This window comes from Hemibagrus wyckioides, linkage group LG08 (genome assembly GCF_019097595.1).
Source record: "Hemibagrus wyckioides isolate EC202008001 linkage group LG08, SWU_Hwy_1.0, whole genome shotgun sequence".
NCBI classification, from domain to species: domain Eukaryota; kingdom Metazoa; phylum Chordata; class Actinopteri; order Siluriformes; family Bagridae; genus Hemibagrus; species Hemibagrus wyckioides.
In genome coordinates this window covers 16,404,245-16,422,616 of record NC_080717.1, presented here as the reverse complement: position 1 = coordinate 16,422,616, position 18,372 = coordinate 16,404,245, and the positions used below count along the sequence as shown (strand labels likewise).

General features: G+C 39.5%; 1 protein-coding gene across 1 annotated transcript; it reads right to left on the bottom strand.

The window, feature by feature from the left end:
* Window positions 1-2,347: 2,347 nt before the first annotated feature.
* On the bottom strand, window positions 2,348-12,528 carry slc7a3b (solute carrier family 7 member 3b). The gene is made up of 12 exons (XM_058397173.1): window positions 12,344-12,528; window positions 9,157-9,566; window positions 8,648-8,809; window positions 8,145-8,316; window positions 7,727-7,839; window positions 7,422-7,644; window positions 6,963-7,102; window positions 6,554-6,656; window positions 6,106-6,305; window positions 4,640-4,806; window positions 4,413-4,521; window positions 2,348-3,867 (listed from the first exon to the last, which is right to left on the bottom strand). Exons 2-12 carry the CDS (start codon window positions 9,524-9,526, stop codon window positions 3,734-3,736), a joined length of 1,893 nt encoding a protein of 630 aa, XP_058253156.1. The 5' UTR covers window positions 9,527-9,566; window positions 12,344-12,528; the 3' UTR covers window positions 2,348-3,733.
* Between the last annotated feature and the right edge of the window lie 5,844 nt (window positions 12,529-18,372).

The window sequence follows — 18,372 nt, the reverse complement described above, 5'->3', positions numbered from 1 at the left end:
TGGCCCTGTACACAGTGCACGTCACCCCCCAGGCGGAGCGGCCGGGAGTTGTAGTTTACACACTGCTCCATTACTCCACTACTCCAAAACACTACTCCATTTTGATTTCAATTCTGTCTCCTTTTATTTTAATGTGTAGTGCAATCCTGAGCAATTTTTATTGAGGTCTCAAAATTAATTTGCATATACTCCTCTAAAATGACTGCATGCTTGGATGTTTAATGTTTATAGTGTTTAGTTTTCTTATTTTATCTAAGAGTCCAATGTTGATGTAAATGGAGTGAATGAAAACTAAGTTGAAATAGTCAAATAAACTTGCCTGTGTAATGCACTGTTTTCGCTAAAAAAAAAAACCTCTGGAAAAAATATGACACATAGCAGTGAAACCTTATATGAAAGAATATTAGGGATAAATTGCTGACATGATACATTAGTTTTACATAACCATTACTTTTACATTCTAATGTCTACATGCCTTAGGCTTGAGGCAGTTAGATCTCATAAAGTGGAACACTTTCATGGGCCATGTCCATGTTAGATTTGAAACAGAATGGTCTATATTATTAAATATTAAGAACAATATATTCTTATGAAAAAGAATTCAATTTATCGTCATAGTAAGGGAAGGAAACATAGAAATCAGTCATCTTACAAATCCAGCTCCTGATGTTACCCTGCCTTCATTAAAACATCTGATATAATCTAAATTTTGGAGATTGTTAGAAATAATGTTTTTGTTGTTTAAAATACACTATATTGCCAAAAGTATTCGCTCACCTGCCTTGACTTGCATATGAACTTAAGTGACATCCCATTCCTAATCCATAGGGTTCAATATGACGTCGGTCCACCCTTTGCAGCTATAACAGCTTCAACTCTTCTGGGAAGGCTGTCCATAAGGTTTAGGAGTGTGTTTATGGGAATTTTTGACCATTCTTCCAGAAGCGCATTTGTGAGGTCACACACTGATGTTGGACGAGAAGGCCTGGCTCTCAGTCTCCGCTCTAATTCATCCCAAAGGTGTTCTATCGGGTTGAGGTCAGGACTCTGTGCAGGCCAGTCAAGTTCATCCACACCAGACTCTGTCATCCATGTCTTTATGGACCTTGCTTTGTGCACTGGTGCACAGTCATGTTGGAAGAGGAAGGGACCAGCTCCAAACTGTTCCCACAAAGTTGGGAGCATGGAATTGTCCAAAATGTCTTGGTATGCTGAAGCATTCAGAGTTCCTTTCACTGGAACTAAGGGGCCAAGCCCAGCTCCTGAAAAACAACCCCACACCATAATCCCCCCTCCACCAAACTTTACACTTGGCACAATGCAGTCAGACAAGTACCGTTCTCCTGGCAACCGCCAAACCCAGACTCGTCCATCAGATTGCCAGATGGAGAAGCTCGATTCGTCACTCCAGAGAACGCGTCTCCACTGCTCTAGAGTCCAGTGGCGGCGTGCTTTACACCACTGCATCCGACGCTTTGCATTGCACTTGGTGATGTATGGCTTGGATGCAGCTGCTCGGCCATGGAAACCCATTCCATGAAGCTCTCTGCGCACTGTTCTTGAGCTAATCTGAAGGCCACATGAAGTTTGGAGGTCTGTAGCGATCGACTCTGCAGAAAGTTGGCGACCTCTTCGCACTATGCACCTCAGCGTCCGCTGACCCCGCTCCGTCAGTTTACGTGGCCTACCACTTCATGGCTGAGTTTCTGTCGTTCCCAAACACTTCCACGTTCTTATAATACAGCTGACAGTTGACTGTGGAATATTTAGGAGCGAGGAAATTTCACGACTGGATTTGTTGCACAGGTGGCATCCTATCACAGTTCCACGCTGGAATTCACTGAGCTCCTGAGAGCGACCCATTCTTTCACAAATGTTTGTAAAAACAGTCTGCATGCCTAGGTGCTTGATTTTATACACCTGTGGCCATGGAAGTGATTGGAACACCTGATTCTGATTATATGGATGGGTGAGCGAATACTTTTGGCAATATAGTGTATGTGTGCTCTAAGTCTAGAATCCAGACATCAAACATATGCAACCATTTCTGTTTAATAAAACAATTTCTATTATTATACATACATACTACTACTACTACTACTAATAATAATAATAATAAGATGATGATGAAACAGTGTTTGTTATCACTCTATGTAAGCATCAGACTCAGATACAATGTATTTCAGTTGATAAGATGACAAACTGAAGGTAGGCCAGTTACTTAGATCAATGTTGTGAAGGTGTTTAAAGATTTCAGTGTGGTTGCTTTAAGCTTTTCTTATCTGTTAGTCTTACTGTTAGTACTTTTCTTTTAAAGGCCTTAATAAATAGTTCTACTACATCAAAATGTGTTTATCAATTTTATTTAAAAAACAAACTGTACAGGAAATTATTTACAGAACAAGAGAAACATTTAAATGATTTGCTCACAATAAAACAAACTAAACTAATTAACAATAAGACAACTGACACTTTCTAGTAATATAGTATTGTACTAGAGTAAGGGCAATACAACATAAATCATTTAAATGACAAAGATACAAAACAACACTGTAAATGTTACACAATTGCTGTTTATGTACTATTACTATTCACAACTGCTTACACAGGACTAGTGAACAGTCTGATCAATAATTAATGAAATAAAAAAAAAACCCCATCTCATTAATCATGGTCCACTGTGAATTTTCAAATCTAAAATCCCCACTTATAGAAACCAGCAGTGACAATATAATATGTGCTTCCAAGATGGGGGACTGAACCCGATGCAGCAGATGTTTTACTATAAAAGTACACAAATATCTCTTCATAAAGTACCACGCTGACACACTTACTACTCTAAACATTTTTAAACCTTTTAACAGTTTAACCAACAATATATTTTCTAGTACTCTTTGGCATCCTGTAATTTTAAAACACACTTCTGTTTGTTACAAATAAAATGGTGAATCACAAATAAACACTGCATTTTCATTCCAATAGTTAAATACAATATTTACATTTTAAAGTAATTAAACAAAATCTATAGGAATCGGTATAAACAAAATTAATGTGTAAACTTGATTATATGTAATCGCTCTTTGAGGCACAACTCCATAAAAGACACATACATTACATTAAAAAAATGATAACAGCTGCAGAAAACATTGTGGCATGGCCACACTTAATGTATATAAAAAATACACTATGTTTGAGCCTTAGAACCAATGGATCTCATCCCTTTAACCATAACTCACTTATGTATCACTTGCCAAATACTGATCAGATAATACAGTAATTCATTATCTATACATTTCAAATTACTTCTTGATCAGAAGTGTGAAGGAAATTTCAGACCAAAAGACAATGTCTATACTGTAATATTTGTATGTAGTGCTTAATGATTAAGGAGTTATTATGTTGGATGGTGCTGTATTTTAATAATTCCTATGAGAATTTAGTGGCTGTGTGCCCTGCTGACGTCACAGGGGGACATTATGCTATCACAATTGTAATGGTACTTAATAATAAAAATAAAAATAAATATAAAACATTAAAAAAAAAAAAGAAATTCAGTCAGAATTTTTTGTTCTTGGGTCCAAAAAACAAAAACAGTAAGACCTTCTTTTATTACTCACTTTTCTTCTATTATTGATATGTAATTCATAGACACTATCCTGGGCAATTAATAACACTAGCCTCATGAGATTTATACAAAACATAAGGCCTGTATACCATATTATACTCGTACTTCTTAAGCCACACTTCCTTCAACCTCGCTGATATTTTTACAAGAATATGTCTCCCTCTTTCCTTCCAGAACAGCTTCTGAATTCTGCATGGCTTCTGAGCTGTTCTTGACTCCATAGCCAAAGTAAATCAAAAAGCCTAAAAGAAACACAAAGAAATGATAAGAGATCACAGTAAACAGAAAAATCACCAATGACATTATACACTATTCACTGACTGGTAGTGATACATGGTAGTAATGCTCCATTCTTCAACCCTCATGTTAGTTATGTCTTTCTTTGTTCTTTCTACAATCATCTATCAGTTTTCTGTTCTGTTTATCCTACACAGGGTTGTGGGGAGCCTGTAGCCTACAGCACAAGGCAGAGGGACACCCTAGATGTGGAGCCAACCTATTGTAGGGCAAAATCATGCACACACTCACACTATGGAGAATTTAGAGATGCTAATCTGTAACCTTGGAAGTGCAAAGCAAATGTGCTAACCACTAACAATTATCTTTTTTTAATCAATCTTGCAGTGCTTGTATTATTGGCAGCTTCTGTTACTCTAACTCCATGCTTGGATTAAATTCTGACTCACTTATAAGTAGGATTAAATAAAAGGCTATGATTGAATCGTAAATGTAAATTTTATCTCAGGTCAAGTTATTCTCACTTTAAGTGATTAAATGTTTCTCTTACCAATAACCATCCATACTGCAAAACGAATCCATGTTGGTCCATCCAGCTGCATCATGAGGTAGATGTTAACAAAGATACTGACCAAAGGCAAGATGGGAAGCAAAGGCACCTGGAATGAAAGATATATAAGATGATAAGAAAGGTGCATGCCTGTAAAAGGAGGGATGAATAGCATTTTGTACTGTGCAGTCAGATCATTACAGAAAGAAAGCTACTGAAGAAATTACCTTGAAGCTGATGGCCTCGTTGCTCTGAGGCTGTCTCCAGATGATGACAACGCAGATGGTGGAGGCGATGCTGAGCACTGTCACTACAGTGACCCATACAGACTCCCCCTTTATGATGTTCTCACCCCACACTGCCAGCACTATGCACAGCAGAGTGAAAAACAAACCTACACACACACAGACAGAGAGAGCAAAAGAGAGAGAGAGAGTTAGAAAGGCAGACTTAAAGTCTCTAAAAATCTAGGGATCTGATACTGAATAACAGAACCAGGTTGTTAAAATACTGAAAGACTATACTGGGTTTGATATTTGATCCACTGTTGTGTTTCACGTCAGGGACACAATATATGTGGTGGCACGGGAAACCTCTTTAAATCTGGAAATTTCTTTGACTGACATTTTTGCCACTGCATTTGTTAAACCAGTTCCTTACACTTGCCTGATCTTTAAGGGAAAAATAGCTAGGCAAGAAACTAGAATTAAATAAAAAACATTTCTGTGAAATATTTCACATCCCATGGGATTTTCCAGGCCTTCACACATATGATGTTGACTAACTCAACAGAGATTTTTCATCTGAAAACAAGACACAGATTGTATTAAAGCTCAACACTTTCATGCCTCTGTTGTTTTGCATGTCTTGACAACAACAGCTTGTGGAGACTTGGCTCAATTACTGAGAGGATTTTGCAGCAGAGTTTGGTATCGCATTAAAAATGGGAAAAAAAACAGATACTGGCATATCAGTAAATTCAGGACTTCTTTTACAGAAATGAAAAGACTCTGGATTAGGATTTTACAGAAATATTTACCCTCTGCTAAGCCTAAAGGCACGGTGATGCTATACAAACATCAGCTTTTTGAAGATTAACATTTTTTTTATCTTAATCAAAGGTTCATCTGTTTCCATGTGGAAGCACAATGGGAGTAAACATGTTGCAGCTACAGAAACTGAATTCTTCAATATATCCATTATTAAGAAATAGAATTCTAAACACTACCTATAAGTTCATTTTATTTGCCGGATCTGGTGAGAGAATTGACTCATGTTTCTTTTGTCGGTCTTTTGTGGCCACTGATCATTGCTCACATCTGTTTCTAATGGTGTCAGTATATTTATACTTCTTAGTTATCACGTTGTCTTCACAATGTCTTAGATGGTTCTAGCTAGAATGTTAAGCCACAATTGCAGTTCTTGAGAAATCCCGTTTCTAAATCAAGCTTCATTTCTTAGTTTATAGCATTCTCTCCCAGTTCTAAGTAAGTACATTTTATTCTAAATTTTGGCCATGTAAAAAAGCCCCCTGTTTTTATTGGTGAAAACCCCCTTTTTTAATTACATGCATTCCTGGCTTCCTTCCCTTACAAATTTCAGTGTGAGTGTCAGACCCTACAATAAAAAAAAGCTGTTAAATGCACAGAGACGTGTTATGTGCTGATAGACAGAGCAGTGAAGGATTTCTTACAGGTAACAGCTGTAGTGACATAGACAATGAGGCCTGAGGTCTTGGTGGGTGACTCAGAGCTGGGCAGCAGCAGATGTCTGAAGGAGAACGTCTCATTAAGTGGCTTTTTCTCCTGTTCGGTCACATTCTCCTTTTCTGTCAGTGTCTGCAGCTCCATCTGATTTTTGTCTGTGCTGTAAGTCAGGCTGCATGGCTGGTACCTATACATAAATGTAAAATAAACATAAATCAATATAATATAAAGCATAATAAAAACATTAATAAACATAAATTATGCAGGAATAATGACCTAATCATAGCAAAAAAAAAAAAAGTTTTCTTCTACTCTTAGGAAGATAATAAGATCAGTCATTTGGACTAAAAGTCACATACCGAGTTAAAACCATTAGCTACGCCTACCAGTGCCTTTCTTTAAACATGTTTGTGTGCCATGTGAAAGGGAACCAACCTGAGGATAAGCACACATACTGCCACGAGTGTGTAAGCCAACAGGGTCCCAATGGACATCAGATCCACCAAAGCAGCCAGATCAAATAAGAAGGCCATTAGAGCTACACAGAGAAAAGAGGTCAGAGCACAGAAGTTTATTCATTATGTAGAAAATAAAGCTGTAACCTGTAGAAACACAAAAGTCTGGACTAGGCTTGTGTGATATAATAATTTTATCATCTCTAAATGATATTACAATGGCACAGTGGTATTTATGAAGTGATTAGACTAGCACATACTTGCTTAACACTAATCAGCATATTTGTTTAAAACTATTATGTTGCGGGTTTTGCTAGATTTTGAAATTGTGAGGAGGGAAAAAAATCTATATCACACAAGCCTAACCCTGAATGGCATTCCATCTCTACCTGCAACGACACCAGACACAATGGTGGCAAGCACAGGGGTCTTCGTTTTCTTGTGCATGCGGGAGAGGAAACGGAACAGCAGGCCATCCTCAGCCATGGCAAAGATTACACGGGGCATGGGGAACATGGAGCCCAACAAGCTAGAGCGAGGTAACAAATAATACAAATTAACATGCAAACCCTAACGAGAAAATAAAACTTTCAGGCAACAGAAATGAAACAATCAAATAATAAATAAGAAAATGAATAAATTAAAAAGGATGCAGAGATTATCTGCAAAATCATATCACTGCTTTAACCCATATGTTCTTTACATCAGCAAGTGAAGGGGTTTTATATTGTTTGTACTTCTAGTAAGTCAGGTAATAATAAGATACTGTATATTGGGTATTCTAAAATAAATGTACTGCTATAAAAATCAAAGGGATGTATGTTGCCAAGTAGTGAAAAGACACACACCTGGTGGAAAGAGCGCAGAGGGAGCCTACAGCCACAATGTATCGGGCAGGCATCCAGTTCACATAGTCAAAGGCCTCAGGCAATGGGCTTTTAGTGTTTAAAAGGTAGTAAGGCATCATCAGAGTGAGAGCTGCAGACACTCCAAAGTAAGCAACAAAGCAGATGAGCAGGGCCGCCACTATGCTGATTGGAATTGAACGCTGTGGGTTTTTGGCCTCTTCACCTATGTAAAGGGGAAAATCAGTTAGTTGGTACTTTACCTACTAGAAGACTGGATGCTACACTAGAAATTGTAAGTGACCTACTTGTGGTGGCAATGCAGTCAAAACCCACAAATGCATAGAAGCAAGTAGCTGCACCAGACAAAATCCCAGAAATGCCAAATGGTGCAAAACCTCCTGTGCCAAATTCCGTCATTCTAAAAAAATACAAGATATATACATACATTATTCTGTAAGGGACGGCATAAAATGTGAAAAATAACCTAGAAGATATGTTGCACTGTTGCTACAATGTAATAGGATGTAATATATCTACATACATTAAGGATTTATTGCTCATTAACCACAAAGCTAAGTTTTGTTTCTACAACAATATCCACGCTGTCTAAGGGATATAGGATTGGCATGTGACCATATTTCATGATCAGCACAATCAACACTTTCTTGAAAACAACACCTTCTGTCACCGCCTATACATCAGAGGTAGGGTTAGTTGACTCACTCGGGTACTGGAGGACTTTTGTTGTTTTTGATGTCCTCCACACTGATGTTCCAGTTGGCAGTGTCGCCCTTCACAAAGCCAGCAATGATGACAAAACTCAACACCATCAGGTTGATGCCTGTGAAGATCTTGTTCACCAGGGCTGACTCACTCACACCAAACGCCAGCAGGCCTGCAGAGTGGGAGGTGAGAGATGCAGAATTACTGCCATTACTGTTTTTTAGAACAGACTCTTTCTCACTAACAGCTAAAGTTGGGCTTTAGTGTATATCACTTTTCTATGTAACTGCAAATCTCAAGTGGTGTACACAATACTCACTACATAAATACACTTAATATTATTAGTATAATAACATGATGTGCTGTCAGTGTATTAAGTTGTACTCAGTAATATCATCAGAACTGCATCAACCAGTTGTTTCACTTTCTCAGCCGAGCAAGAAAAGACTTAAATGAGAAATGGCATTAAAATCTGTTGCAAGATTTAAAGAAATCTGACTCACAAGTAAGCAGCATGATAAGCCCAAGCGCAAACAGATCTGGATATTTCGCCAGCACGTTGCCGGTGTCTGGAAGAGACATGTATTCACTGAAAACGTTTGAGATGCTCTGATTCACCAGGTTGTCGAAAGTAGAGCTCCAAGCTCGAGCTACACTGGCTGTGCCTAAAAAGGAAAGCAAAAAGAGAGCATGAATGTAGTGTAATCAAACCCTCACTACACCTTCAGGACCTTTACAACCAAACAAACACTTTTTATATAAATATTTTATGTCAAACTAACTGTAACAAGTTCTAGCATTTTGCACTTATTTATAAGCTCTAATGGAGAGACAGCTAAATCATCTATTAGGATTCAACACTGGCAAATCCACACTTAACAAGTGTTACGAGGGTTCTTTTTAATGTCAAGTGGTCACTTTCAGTAGGAATTAATTGCAAGTGGCCTCTTCACTGTGTTCTTTCATTCCCAGTTGCATCGTTCATTTTCTGGAACACACTTCGCCAACTCACCTATTACGTAGGATAGAATGAGGTTCCATCCTGTGATGAACGCCCAGATTTCACCCACTGTCACATAGCTGTAGAGGTAGGCGGAGCCTGTTTTCGGGACCCGTGCTCCGAATTCAGCATAACATAGACCAGCAAGCACCGAGGACAGAGCAGCAATCAGGAAGCAAATCACGATGGCTGGGCCAGCTTTCTCCCGGGCCACTTCTCCAGCTAGAATATACACTCCAGCCCCTAAAGTGGCTCCAACCCCCAGAGCAACGAGGTCCAGAGTAGACAGACAGCGAGCAAAGCGAGTCTCCATTTCGTTGGTGTCCAGGACACGCCTACGCACCAGCATCCTCCCAAATGCAATCAACTTCGAGTGCATCATGGTGGCAAATTACAGGGGACAATGAATGTTGAAGAAAAGACTGAAAAGAAGAGAACAAAAAACATAAGCGGGTTCAATACTCAATTGTTCAAATAAATATATATATATGTATATATATACATATCTTTATTACACATCTTTCAGAGGTTCATTCAATGAAAAAACAGGGTGAGTTAGTGTAATAGTGTAAACTGAGAAAAGAGGAACACTGATGAATAAAAGAGATTCCTGTAAATCTACACATGAGCAAATCAAGCAAATGATTCACAAAGGAACGCCAAGAATGGGGAAAAACAAGACAGAAAAAATGGCAAAGATGTGTGTCTGGCCTGAAGGAGCAAGTCTAGCCAAGTAACTAAGGGCTCATTAAATTTTTAATTTGACCCTGTGTGAATGAATAATGATGCAGGGAAGCCTACCAGTACATCAACAGATTAACCGGAATGTCTAGTTTTCTCTCTTGGTGGACTAGGGCATAAAAACACTACACCCTGGAACCTTATCAGATCTTAAAGAAGAAAAGCCAGACAGGAATTTTCCATTTTAGGGAACTTATTTTGAGTCAGGTTCTTGGCTTGCTCAGCAACCTGAGCAGCCGGGCATGTTTGCTCAAGCACTATCCGGCGATTATAAACCTTATAAACCAGAAGAAGCTGGTACAGATGATGATCCATGCTTTGCTATAAAGGAAATGAGTTACACTGAGATCATTTCATCATTTGGTAATGACTTACAAGTAGCTTAAGGTCCGCCAGAAAAAAAAATGTGTGCATGTTATGGATAAGCAGAATAAAGACAGCAAAATGTTTCCTTGAAAACAAAAAAAATAAAGAAGGAAACACAAGACAGAGATTCAGTCAGGAACAGTCAAAGAATACTGACTACTACAAACCACCCACTTTGTTTACTAGATCTACACTGAATGTATATATAGAACTATCAGCTTCACAACCACCAAACAGCACCTGTATATAGTAGTAACCTCATGGTGACAATGAAGGAAGTTACAGAAAACCACAACCTACTACGTGTACCTCTAAATTCCACAGAATACCAGGTTTCTTCTCTGACAAGAAAACATACAAGCTTACATGAAGTGGTCGCTTCAATGAATTTAACAAGAATCATGGCAAATTTGATAGTAAATAAGCATATAAAGCTCGCCTGCATGTTGCCTCTTAAATACAGAGAGCAGTTAACACACTGCGTTTCATGACCTGAATGCTAATACTGTTATATGTCATATTTTATACTTGTGTTTGTGCAAAACCCTCTGATTGGCAATAGATCTCACTCATCCGAGTCCTGCTATGGCAAAACAACAAAAAAAAACCTCTCTCTGCCTGGATGACCACCTCGGGCTCCATATAAAGAATGTTATTTTAGAGCAGGGATAATGGATTTTAGGACAGCGTGTGATGTGCCTGCTGCGTGTACTACAGAAAGCCACAGTAACAGCATTTTTAACAAAATCCATGAAGTAATGTCATTTAACCCCTGAGGTCATTTGCGCAAAGGAAAAGAAAAGCTGGTGCAAAGCAATCACATAAGTATTGACTATTCTAGTGTAACTTCAGCATGTGTTTCATCAGCAAAAATATATTCTTGCCTTTTAATAACCATAGTATATTTGCACTTGTTCCGATACAGGAACTCTACCATTCAGACCAGAACTGATGCAACACTATAATCAGGTTTGCATCATTGCAAGAAATAGTGGGCGAGAATCATCGGCATATTTTAGTAAAGTAACACATTCATGAAACCATGGGTAGTATTAAGAAAAGGACAGAAAATGAGTGTATGAACATTTGTAGTCTGTGTGTTTTGCTTCAGAGAAATGTCTGTCCCATTTCCCATAGATAGATAGATAGATAGATAGATATGCAATGTAGAAGTACACAAATGCAATAAATAAATAAAATTAAAAACGTTAAAGCAAATACAACAAAAGAAAATCCTTGTTACTGACCTAATAATCAATATCTAATCATAAAGTGCCTGAATGACAGGATGTAAAGCCATCCTGCTCACCATTCACACCAGAGCTGATGTAACACTAAGCAGGTTTGCATCATAAGTAAGAAACAGCAAGAAAGAATTAGAAGATATTAGTAGATCATGAAGCCATGGTTAGTATTTAGAAAAGGACAGGAAAAGTGTTTAAAACATGGACAGGAAAAGTGTTAAAACATTTGTAATGTTTTAAAATTAGCTCAGAGAAAACTAAGAACTTAATGCTGTGTAGTGCACGTGGTCAAGAGGATTAGCATAAGGCACAGACACAAAGATTCACATATCAAAGATAACAAATATCCTGACAAACCAGGACTTTATAAACTCAACAACAACAACAAAAAGTCACTTCGGTGTTTGAACATATATTCTACTGGTTATTGTGAATGAATGGTATAAACTCGTGTAGATAAGATCACAGTGAAGCGTCTCGTGGTTTGATTGATTTGCGCGGCAAAACAATAACCAACATATTGCATTTATTTCCCTCTCATACAGTATATTTATTACATTTACACAAATAATATCAGCTTCTACACATCGCCTGGTTTGCTGCTGTTTGTCACCAGATTGCGGATTGAATTAGGGAATAAATTAGATGACGTCGTGATCTACATCACATTTTCTTCCTTTTGTTTTAAACAAAACTAAACATTTTCCTCATCTGATAATCCTTAACAAGTCTACTCAGAAGCTAACCCGGCTTTTTCTAACCCGATCCGACTTATTAGCTACGTTATAAAGTATTTGCGAGATCAGATATCTGACATTTGTGAGTATTAGGAATGAGAATATAATTACCTGTGATGTGTTTGAGTGTGTGTGTTTGAGTGGGTTTACACTCCCAGATGCGTCCAGACACAGAAGATGAAGAAGAAGATGATGATGATGAAGAAGAAGAAGAACCGAGACAAGGTTGTGTTTAAGAGCCGGTGTCAACTAAACTGTGGTGGAAATTCGGCTGACTTTGGTTATTGACTCAGACAGGAAATCCATGTAAGGGAAAAAACGCGGGCATTTTGTCAAGGTGACGTTTAGGGTTGAGTGACGTCAATGAACTAGTTATTTCCAGTTGGCTCAGGCGCGATGTCCGGTGTCTCTGTCAATCAGCACAGATAATTACAAATAATATATAAAAATCTGATTAGAATGCCTTATTTGCCTGAAATTAGATTATTTGTTATTTTGATCACATTATTGTATGTGGTTAATGGCACTGATGACGTCATTGAGGAGTTGGGAGGTAGCGATGCAACAAGTACCTACCAACCTCTGTTAAAACTATCTATTCAAGCAAACTCTCTCTCTCTCTCTCTCTCTCTCTCTCTCTCTCTCTATGTATATATATATATATATATATATATATATATATATATATATATATATATATATATATATATATATATATCCACAATATTGCCAAAAGTATTCGCTCACCCATCCAAATAATCAGAATCAGGTGTTCCAATCAATTCCATGGCCACAGGTGTATTTACAAACATTTGTGAAAGAATGGGTCGCTCTCAGGAGCTCAGTGAATTCCAGCGTGGAACTGTGATAGGATGCCACCTGTGCAACAAATCCATTCGTGAAATTTCCTCGCTCCTAAATATTCCACAGTCAACGGTCAGCTGTATTATAAGAATGTGGAAGTGTTTGGGAACGACAGCAACTCAGCCACGAAGTGGTAGGCCACGTAAACTGACGGAGCGGGGTCAGCGGATGCTGAGGTGCATAGTGCGAAGAGGTCGCCAACTTTCTGCAGAGTCAATCGCTACAGACCTCCAAACTTCATGTGGCCTTCAGATTAGCTCAAGAACAGTGCGCAGAGAGCTTCATGGAATGGGTTTCCATGGCCGAGCAGCTGCATCCAAGCCATACATCACCAAGTGCAATGCAAAGCGTCGGATGCAGTGGTGTAAAGCACGCCGCCACTGGACTCTAGAGCAGTGGAGACGCGTTCTCTGGAGTGACGAATCGCGCTTCTCCCTCTGGCAATCTGATGGACGAGTCTGGGTTTGGCGGTTGCCAGGAGAACGGTACTTGTCTGACTGCATTGTGCCAAGTGTAAAGTTTGGTGGGGGGGTATATTGTTGTTGGTCCACCTTTTGCTGCCAAGTCAGCACTGACACATCTTGCACTGTGTATTCCTCAGCAATATGAGCAATATTAGCTCGTCTGTTGGATCAGATCACACAGGCCAGCCTTCGCTTCCCACATGCATCATTGAGCCTTGGCCGCCCATGACCCTGTCGCCGGTTCACCACTGTTCCTTCCTTGGACCACTTTTAATAGATACTGACCACTGCAGACCGGGAACACCCCACAAGAGCTGCAGTTTTGGAGATGATCTGATCCGGTCGTCTAGCCATCACAATTTGACCCTTGTCAAACTTGCTCAAATCCTTACTCTTGCCCATTTTTCCTGCTTCTAACACATCAACTTTGAGGACAAAATGTTCACTTGCTGCCTAACATATCCCACCCACTGACAGGTGCCATGACAAGGAGATAATCAGTGTTATTCACTTCAACTCTCAGTGCTCATAATGTTATGGCTGATTGTGTGTGTGTATATATATATATATATATATATATGTAATTAAAAGGTTATTTAGCTTGTACAATGAGTATGTGAACTTGGATCAACCACAGTTTAACAGTTTGTGTGCATGTTTGTATAGTATTGCCTCTGTGTCTGTTGAGAATGTGCAAAGATAGAATGGTACTTTAAAACAACCAAATTTAAGACCATTACATTTATACAAAATGAATTGATATTAAAATGAATTAAGCCATCATGTTTACAACTGTGACAATGAGCACAATGAGAGGATCAGCTAAATGACAGATTTTCGAATGATGTGAAATTCGACTCATTAATTTGTACAACTTTCTTAAATGAGCTATCTACAATTGCACACCAGTCTGTTTTTATAGGGACATCGGCTACACAAACGAAATGTGATTGGTTGTCTTAAATGTTAGTCAGACGTTCTCTTGGGCAAAACTACACTACCGCTCAAAAGTTTGGGATCACTTGCATGTTTCCACTTGATTTCAGCTACGGAGGAAGACTCCATCAGCCAATCCATCTCGTGGAAGATGTTCCAGGAAGCATGGGGTGAAATCTCATCAGATTCTCTTGAAAAAATTGACCGCTAGAATGCCCAGGCTGTAATTGCTGCAAAAGGTGTTTTTTTTTTGACGAAGGCAAAGTTTGAAGAAAACATTCATCATTTCCATCAAAATCATTATTTCTAACTCTGACATGTCAGAATGTCCTGTTCTTTTGCTATATTTTCTATTCAGACTAATTTTGTGTGTGTTTCCTTGGAAACAATACAATTTTTGAGTGACCCCAAACTTTTGAGAGGTAGTGTAGATGATCACAAGTTCAGTTTACCCGCTAAATGAATCTTATTTTCTCCTAAAATAACCTAGTATTTCAAAGAATCCATGAGGTCACACAATGTCAAGATCACCAGTTCCCGCAACAGGACACTTGCACAACAGGACTGAGCCTCGTCCATAATTAAACATGCAGAGGGTGTGCTTTTTGCAATAAGCCTTGCTTTTCTTATGCCAGAAATACTGCTGATTATGATCCATGAGTTCCTGTTTAGTTTCATCACCCTGTAAAACTACCAGAGCTTTATTAGGCCTGTGCAAATTCCTTTTTGCACATTTAATTCGACTTTTGTGCTTCAACAGTGGAGTGTTGTGATGTATCTGGAAATAAAGTCCGTGCCTGTGTAGTGTTCTTAGATTGTTCATTGATATTTTTGTACCTGCCTTCACCAGGTCCTCGTGCAAGTCTTTTGGCAGTAATATGATTTGTTGTTTTTCCCCCCTCAGCTGTTCTGTTCAAATGTCAGATTCCTCTTGGCCAAATATTGCTCTTTCTTCCATGCCCAGGTCATTTTGCTGCTGTACAATGAGATTTAAACTCATAACACTGACAGATTATGTGAGGGCTCATTTTTTTCTTAGAAATGTTTAGTGCTGAGCTTGAACACATGCATGGTGGGATTTATATACACTATATTGCCAAAAGTATTCACTCACCCATCCAAATAATCAGAATCAGGTGTTCCAATCACTTCCATGGCCACAGGTGTATAAAATCAAGCACCTAGGCATGCAGACTGTTTTTACAAACATTTGTGAAAGAATGGGTCGCTCTCAGGAGCTCAGTGAATTCCAGCGTGGAACTGTGATAGGATGCCACCTGTGCAACAAATCCAGTCGTGAAATTTCCTCGCTCCTAAATGTTCCACAGTCAACTGTCAGCTATATTATAAGAACGTGGAAGTGTTTGGGAAAGACAGAAACTCAGCCACGAAGTGGTAGGCCACGTAAACTGATGGAGCGGGGTCAGCGGACGCTGAGGTGCATAGTGGGAAGAGGTCGCCAACTTTCTGCAGAGTCAATCGCTACAGACCTCCAAACTTCATGTGGCCTTCAGATTAGCTCAAGAACAGTGCGCAGAGAGCTTCATGGAATGGGTTTCCATGGCCGAGCAGCTGCATCCAAGCCATACATCACCAAGTGCAATGCAAAGCGTCGGATGTAGTGGTGTAAAGCACGCCGCCACTGGACTCTAGAGCAGTGGAGACGCGTTCTCTGGAGTGACGAATCGCGCTTCTCCATCTGGCAATCTGATGGACGAGTCTGGGTTTGGCGGTTGCCAGGAGAACGGTACTTGTCTGACTGCATTGTGCCAAGTGTAAAGTTTGGTGGAGGGGGGATTATGGTGTGGGGTTGTTTTTCAGGAGCTGGGCTTGGCCCCTTAGTTCCAGTGAAAGGAACTCTGAATGCTTCAGCATACCAAGACATTTTGGACAATTCCATGCTCTCAACTTTGTGGGAACAGTTTGGAGCTGGCCCCTTCCACTTCCAACATGACTGTGCACCAGTGCACAAAGCAAGGTCCATAAAGACATGGATGACAGAGTCTGGTGTGGATGAACTTGACTGGCCTGCACAGAGTCCTGACCTCAACCCGATAGAACACTTTTGGGATGAATTAGAGCGGAGACTGAGAGCCAGACCTTCTCGTCCAACATCAGTGTGTGACCTCACAAATGCGCTTCTGGAAGAATGGTCAAAAATTCCCATAAACACACTCCTAAACCTTGTGGACAGCCTTCCCAGAAGAGTTGAAGCTGTTATAGCTGCAAAGGTCGGACCGACGTCATATTGAACCCTATGGATTAGGAATGGGATGTCACTTAAGTTCATATGCGAGTCAAGGCAGGTGAGCGAATACTTTTGGCAATATAGTGTATATATATATAAATAAAATATATACATATTATATATATATATATATATATATATATATATATATATATATATATATATATATATATATACATATATACATATATATATACATATATATATATATATATACATATATATATATATATATATATATATGTGTATATATATATATGTATGTATATATATATATATATATATACACATACATACATACATACATACATATACACACACACACACACAAACTGGGGTTGGACAATGAAACTGAAACGCCTGGTTTTAGACCACAATAATTCATTAGTATGGTGTAGGGCCTCCTTTTGCGGCCAGTACAGCATCAATTCGTCTTGGGAATGACAGATATAAGTCCTGCACAGTGGCCAGAGGGATTTTGAGCCATTCTTCTTGCAGAATAGTGGCCAGGTCACTACGTGATGCTGGTGGAGGAAAACGTTTCCTGACTCGCTCCTCCAAAACACCCCAAAGTGGCTCAATATTATTTAGATCTGGTGACTGTGCAGGCCATGGGAGATGTTCAACTTCACTTTCATGTTCATCAAACCACTCTGTCATCAGTCTTGCTGTGTGTATTGGTGCATATTGGTCATCCTGTTACACGGCACCGCCTTCAGGATACAATGTTTGAACCATTGGGTGCACATGGTCCTCCAGAATGGTTCGGTGGTCCTTGGCAGTGACGCGCCCATCTAGCACAAGTATTGGGCCTAGGGAATGATATTGCCATGATATTGCAGCCCAAACCATCACTGATCCACCCCCATGCTTCACTCTGGGCATGCAACAGTCTGGGTGGTACGCTTCTTTGGGGCTTCTCCACACCTCTCCCGGATGTGGGAAAGACAGTGAAGGTGGACTCATCAGAGAACAATGTTTCACATTGTCCACAGCCCAAGATTTTCACTGCTGGCACCATTGAAACCGACGTTTGGCATTGGCACGAGTGACCAAAGGTTTGGCTATAGCAGCCCGGCCATGTACATTGACCCTGTGGAGCTCCCAATGGACAGTTTTGGTGGAAACAGGAGAGTTGAGGTGCACATTTAATTCTGTAGTGAGTTGGGCAGCTGTGGTTTTATGTTTTTTGGATACAATCCGGGTTAGCACCCGGACATCCCTTTCAGACAGCTTCCTCTTGCGTCCACAGTTACTCCTGTTGGATGTGGTTTGTCCTTCTTGGTGATATGCTGACATTACCCTGGATACCGTGGCTCATCACAAAGACTTGCTGTCTTAGTCACAGATGTGCCAGCGAGACGTGCACCAACAATTTGTCCTCTTTTGAACTCTGATATGTCACCCATAATGTTGTGTGCATTGCAATATTTTAAGCAAAACTGTGCTATTACTCTGCTAATTAAACCTTCACACTCTGCTCTTACTGGTGGAATGTGCAATCAATGAAGATTGGCCACCAGGCTGGTCAAATTTAGCCATGAAACCTCCAACACTAAATTGGCCAGCGTTTCAGTTTCATTGTCCAACCCCTGTATATATAATGTTATATATATATATATATATAT

Excerpts from the sequence above, each read along its gene's own strand:
- slc7a3b (XM_058397173.1), bottom strand. The coding sequence starts at position 9,526 with ATGATGCACTCGAAGTTGATTGCATTTGGGAGGATGCTGGTGCGTAGG. Across the intron at positions 6,657-6,962 it reads TGTGTCTGGTGTCGTTGCAG|CTCTAATGGCCTTCTTATTT; the intron begins GTAGAGATGGAA and ends TTCTCTGTGTAG. Across the intron at positions 4,807-6,105 it reads TGTCACTACAGCTGTTACCT|GTTTGTTTTTCACTCTGCTG; the intron begins GTAAGAAATCCT and ends GTGTGTGTGTAG.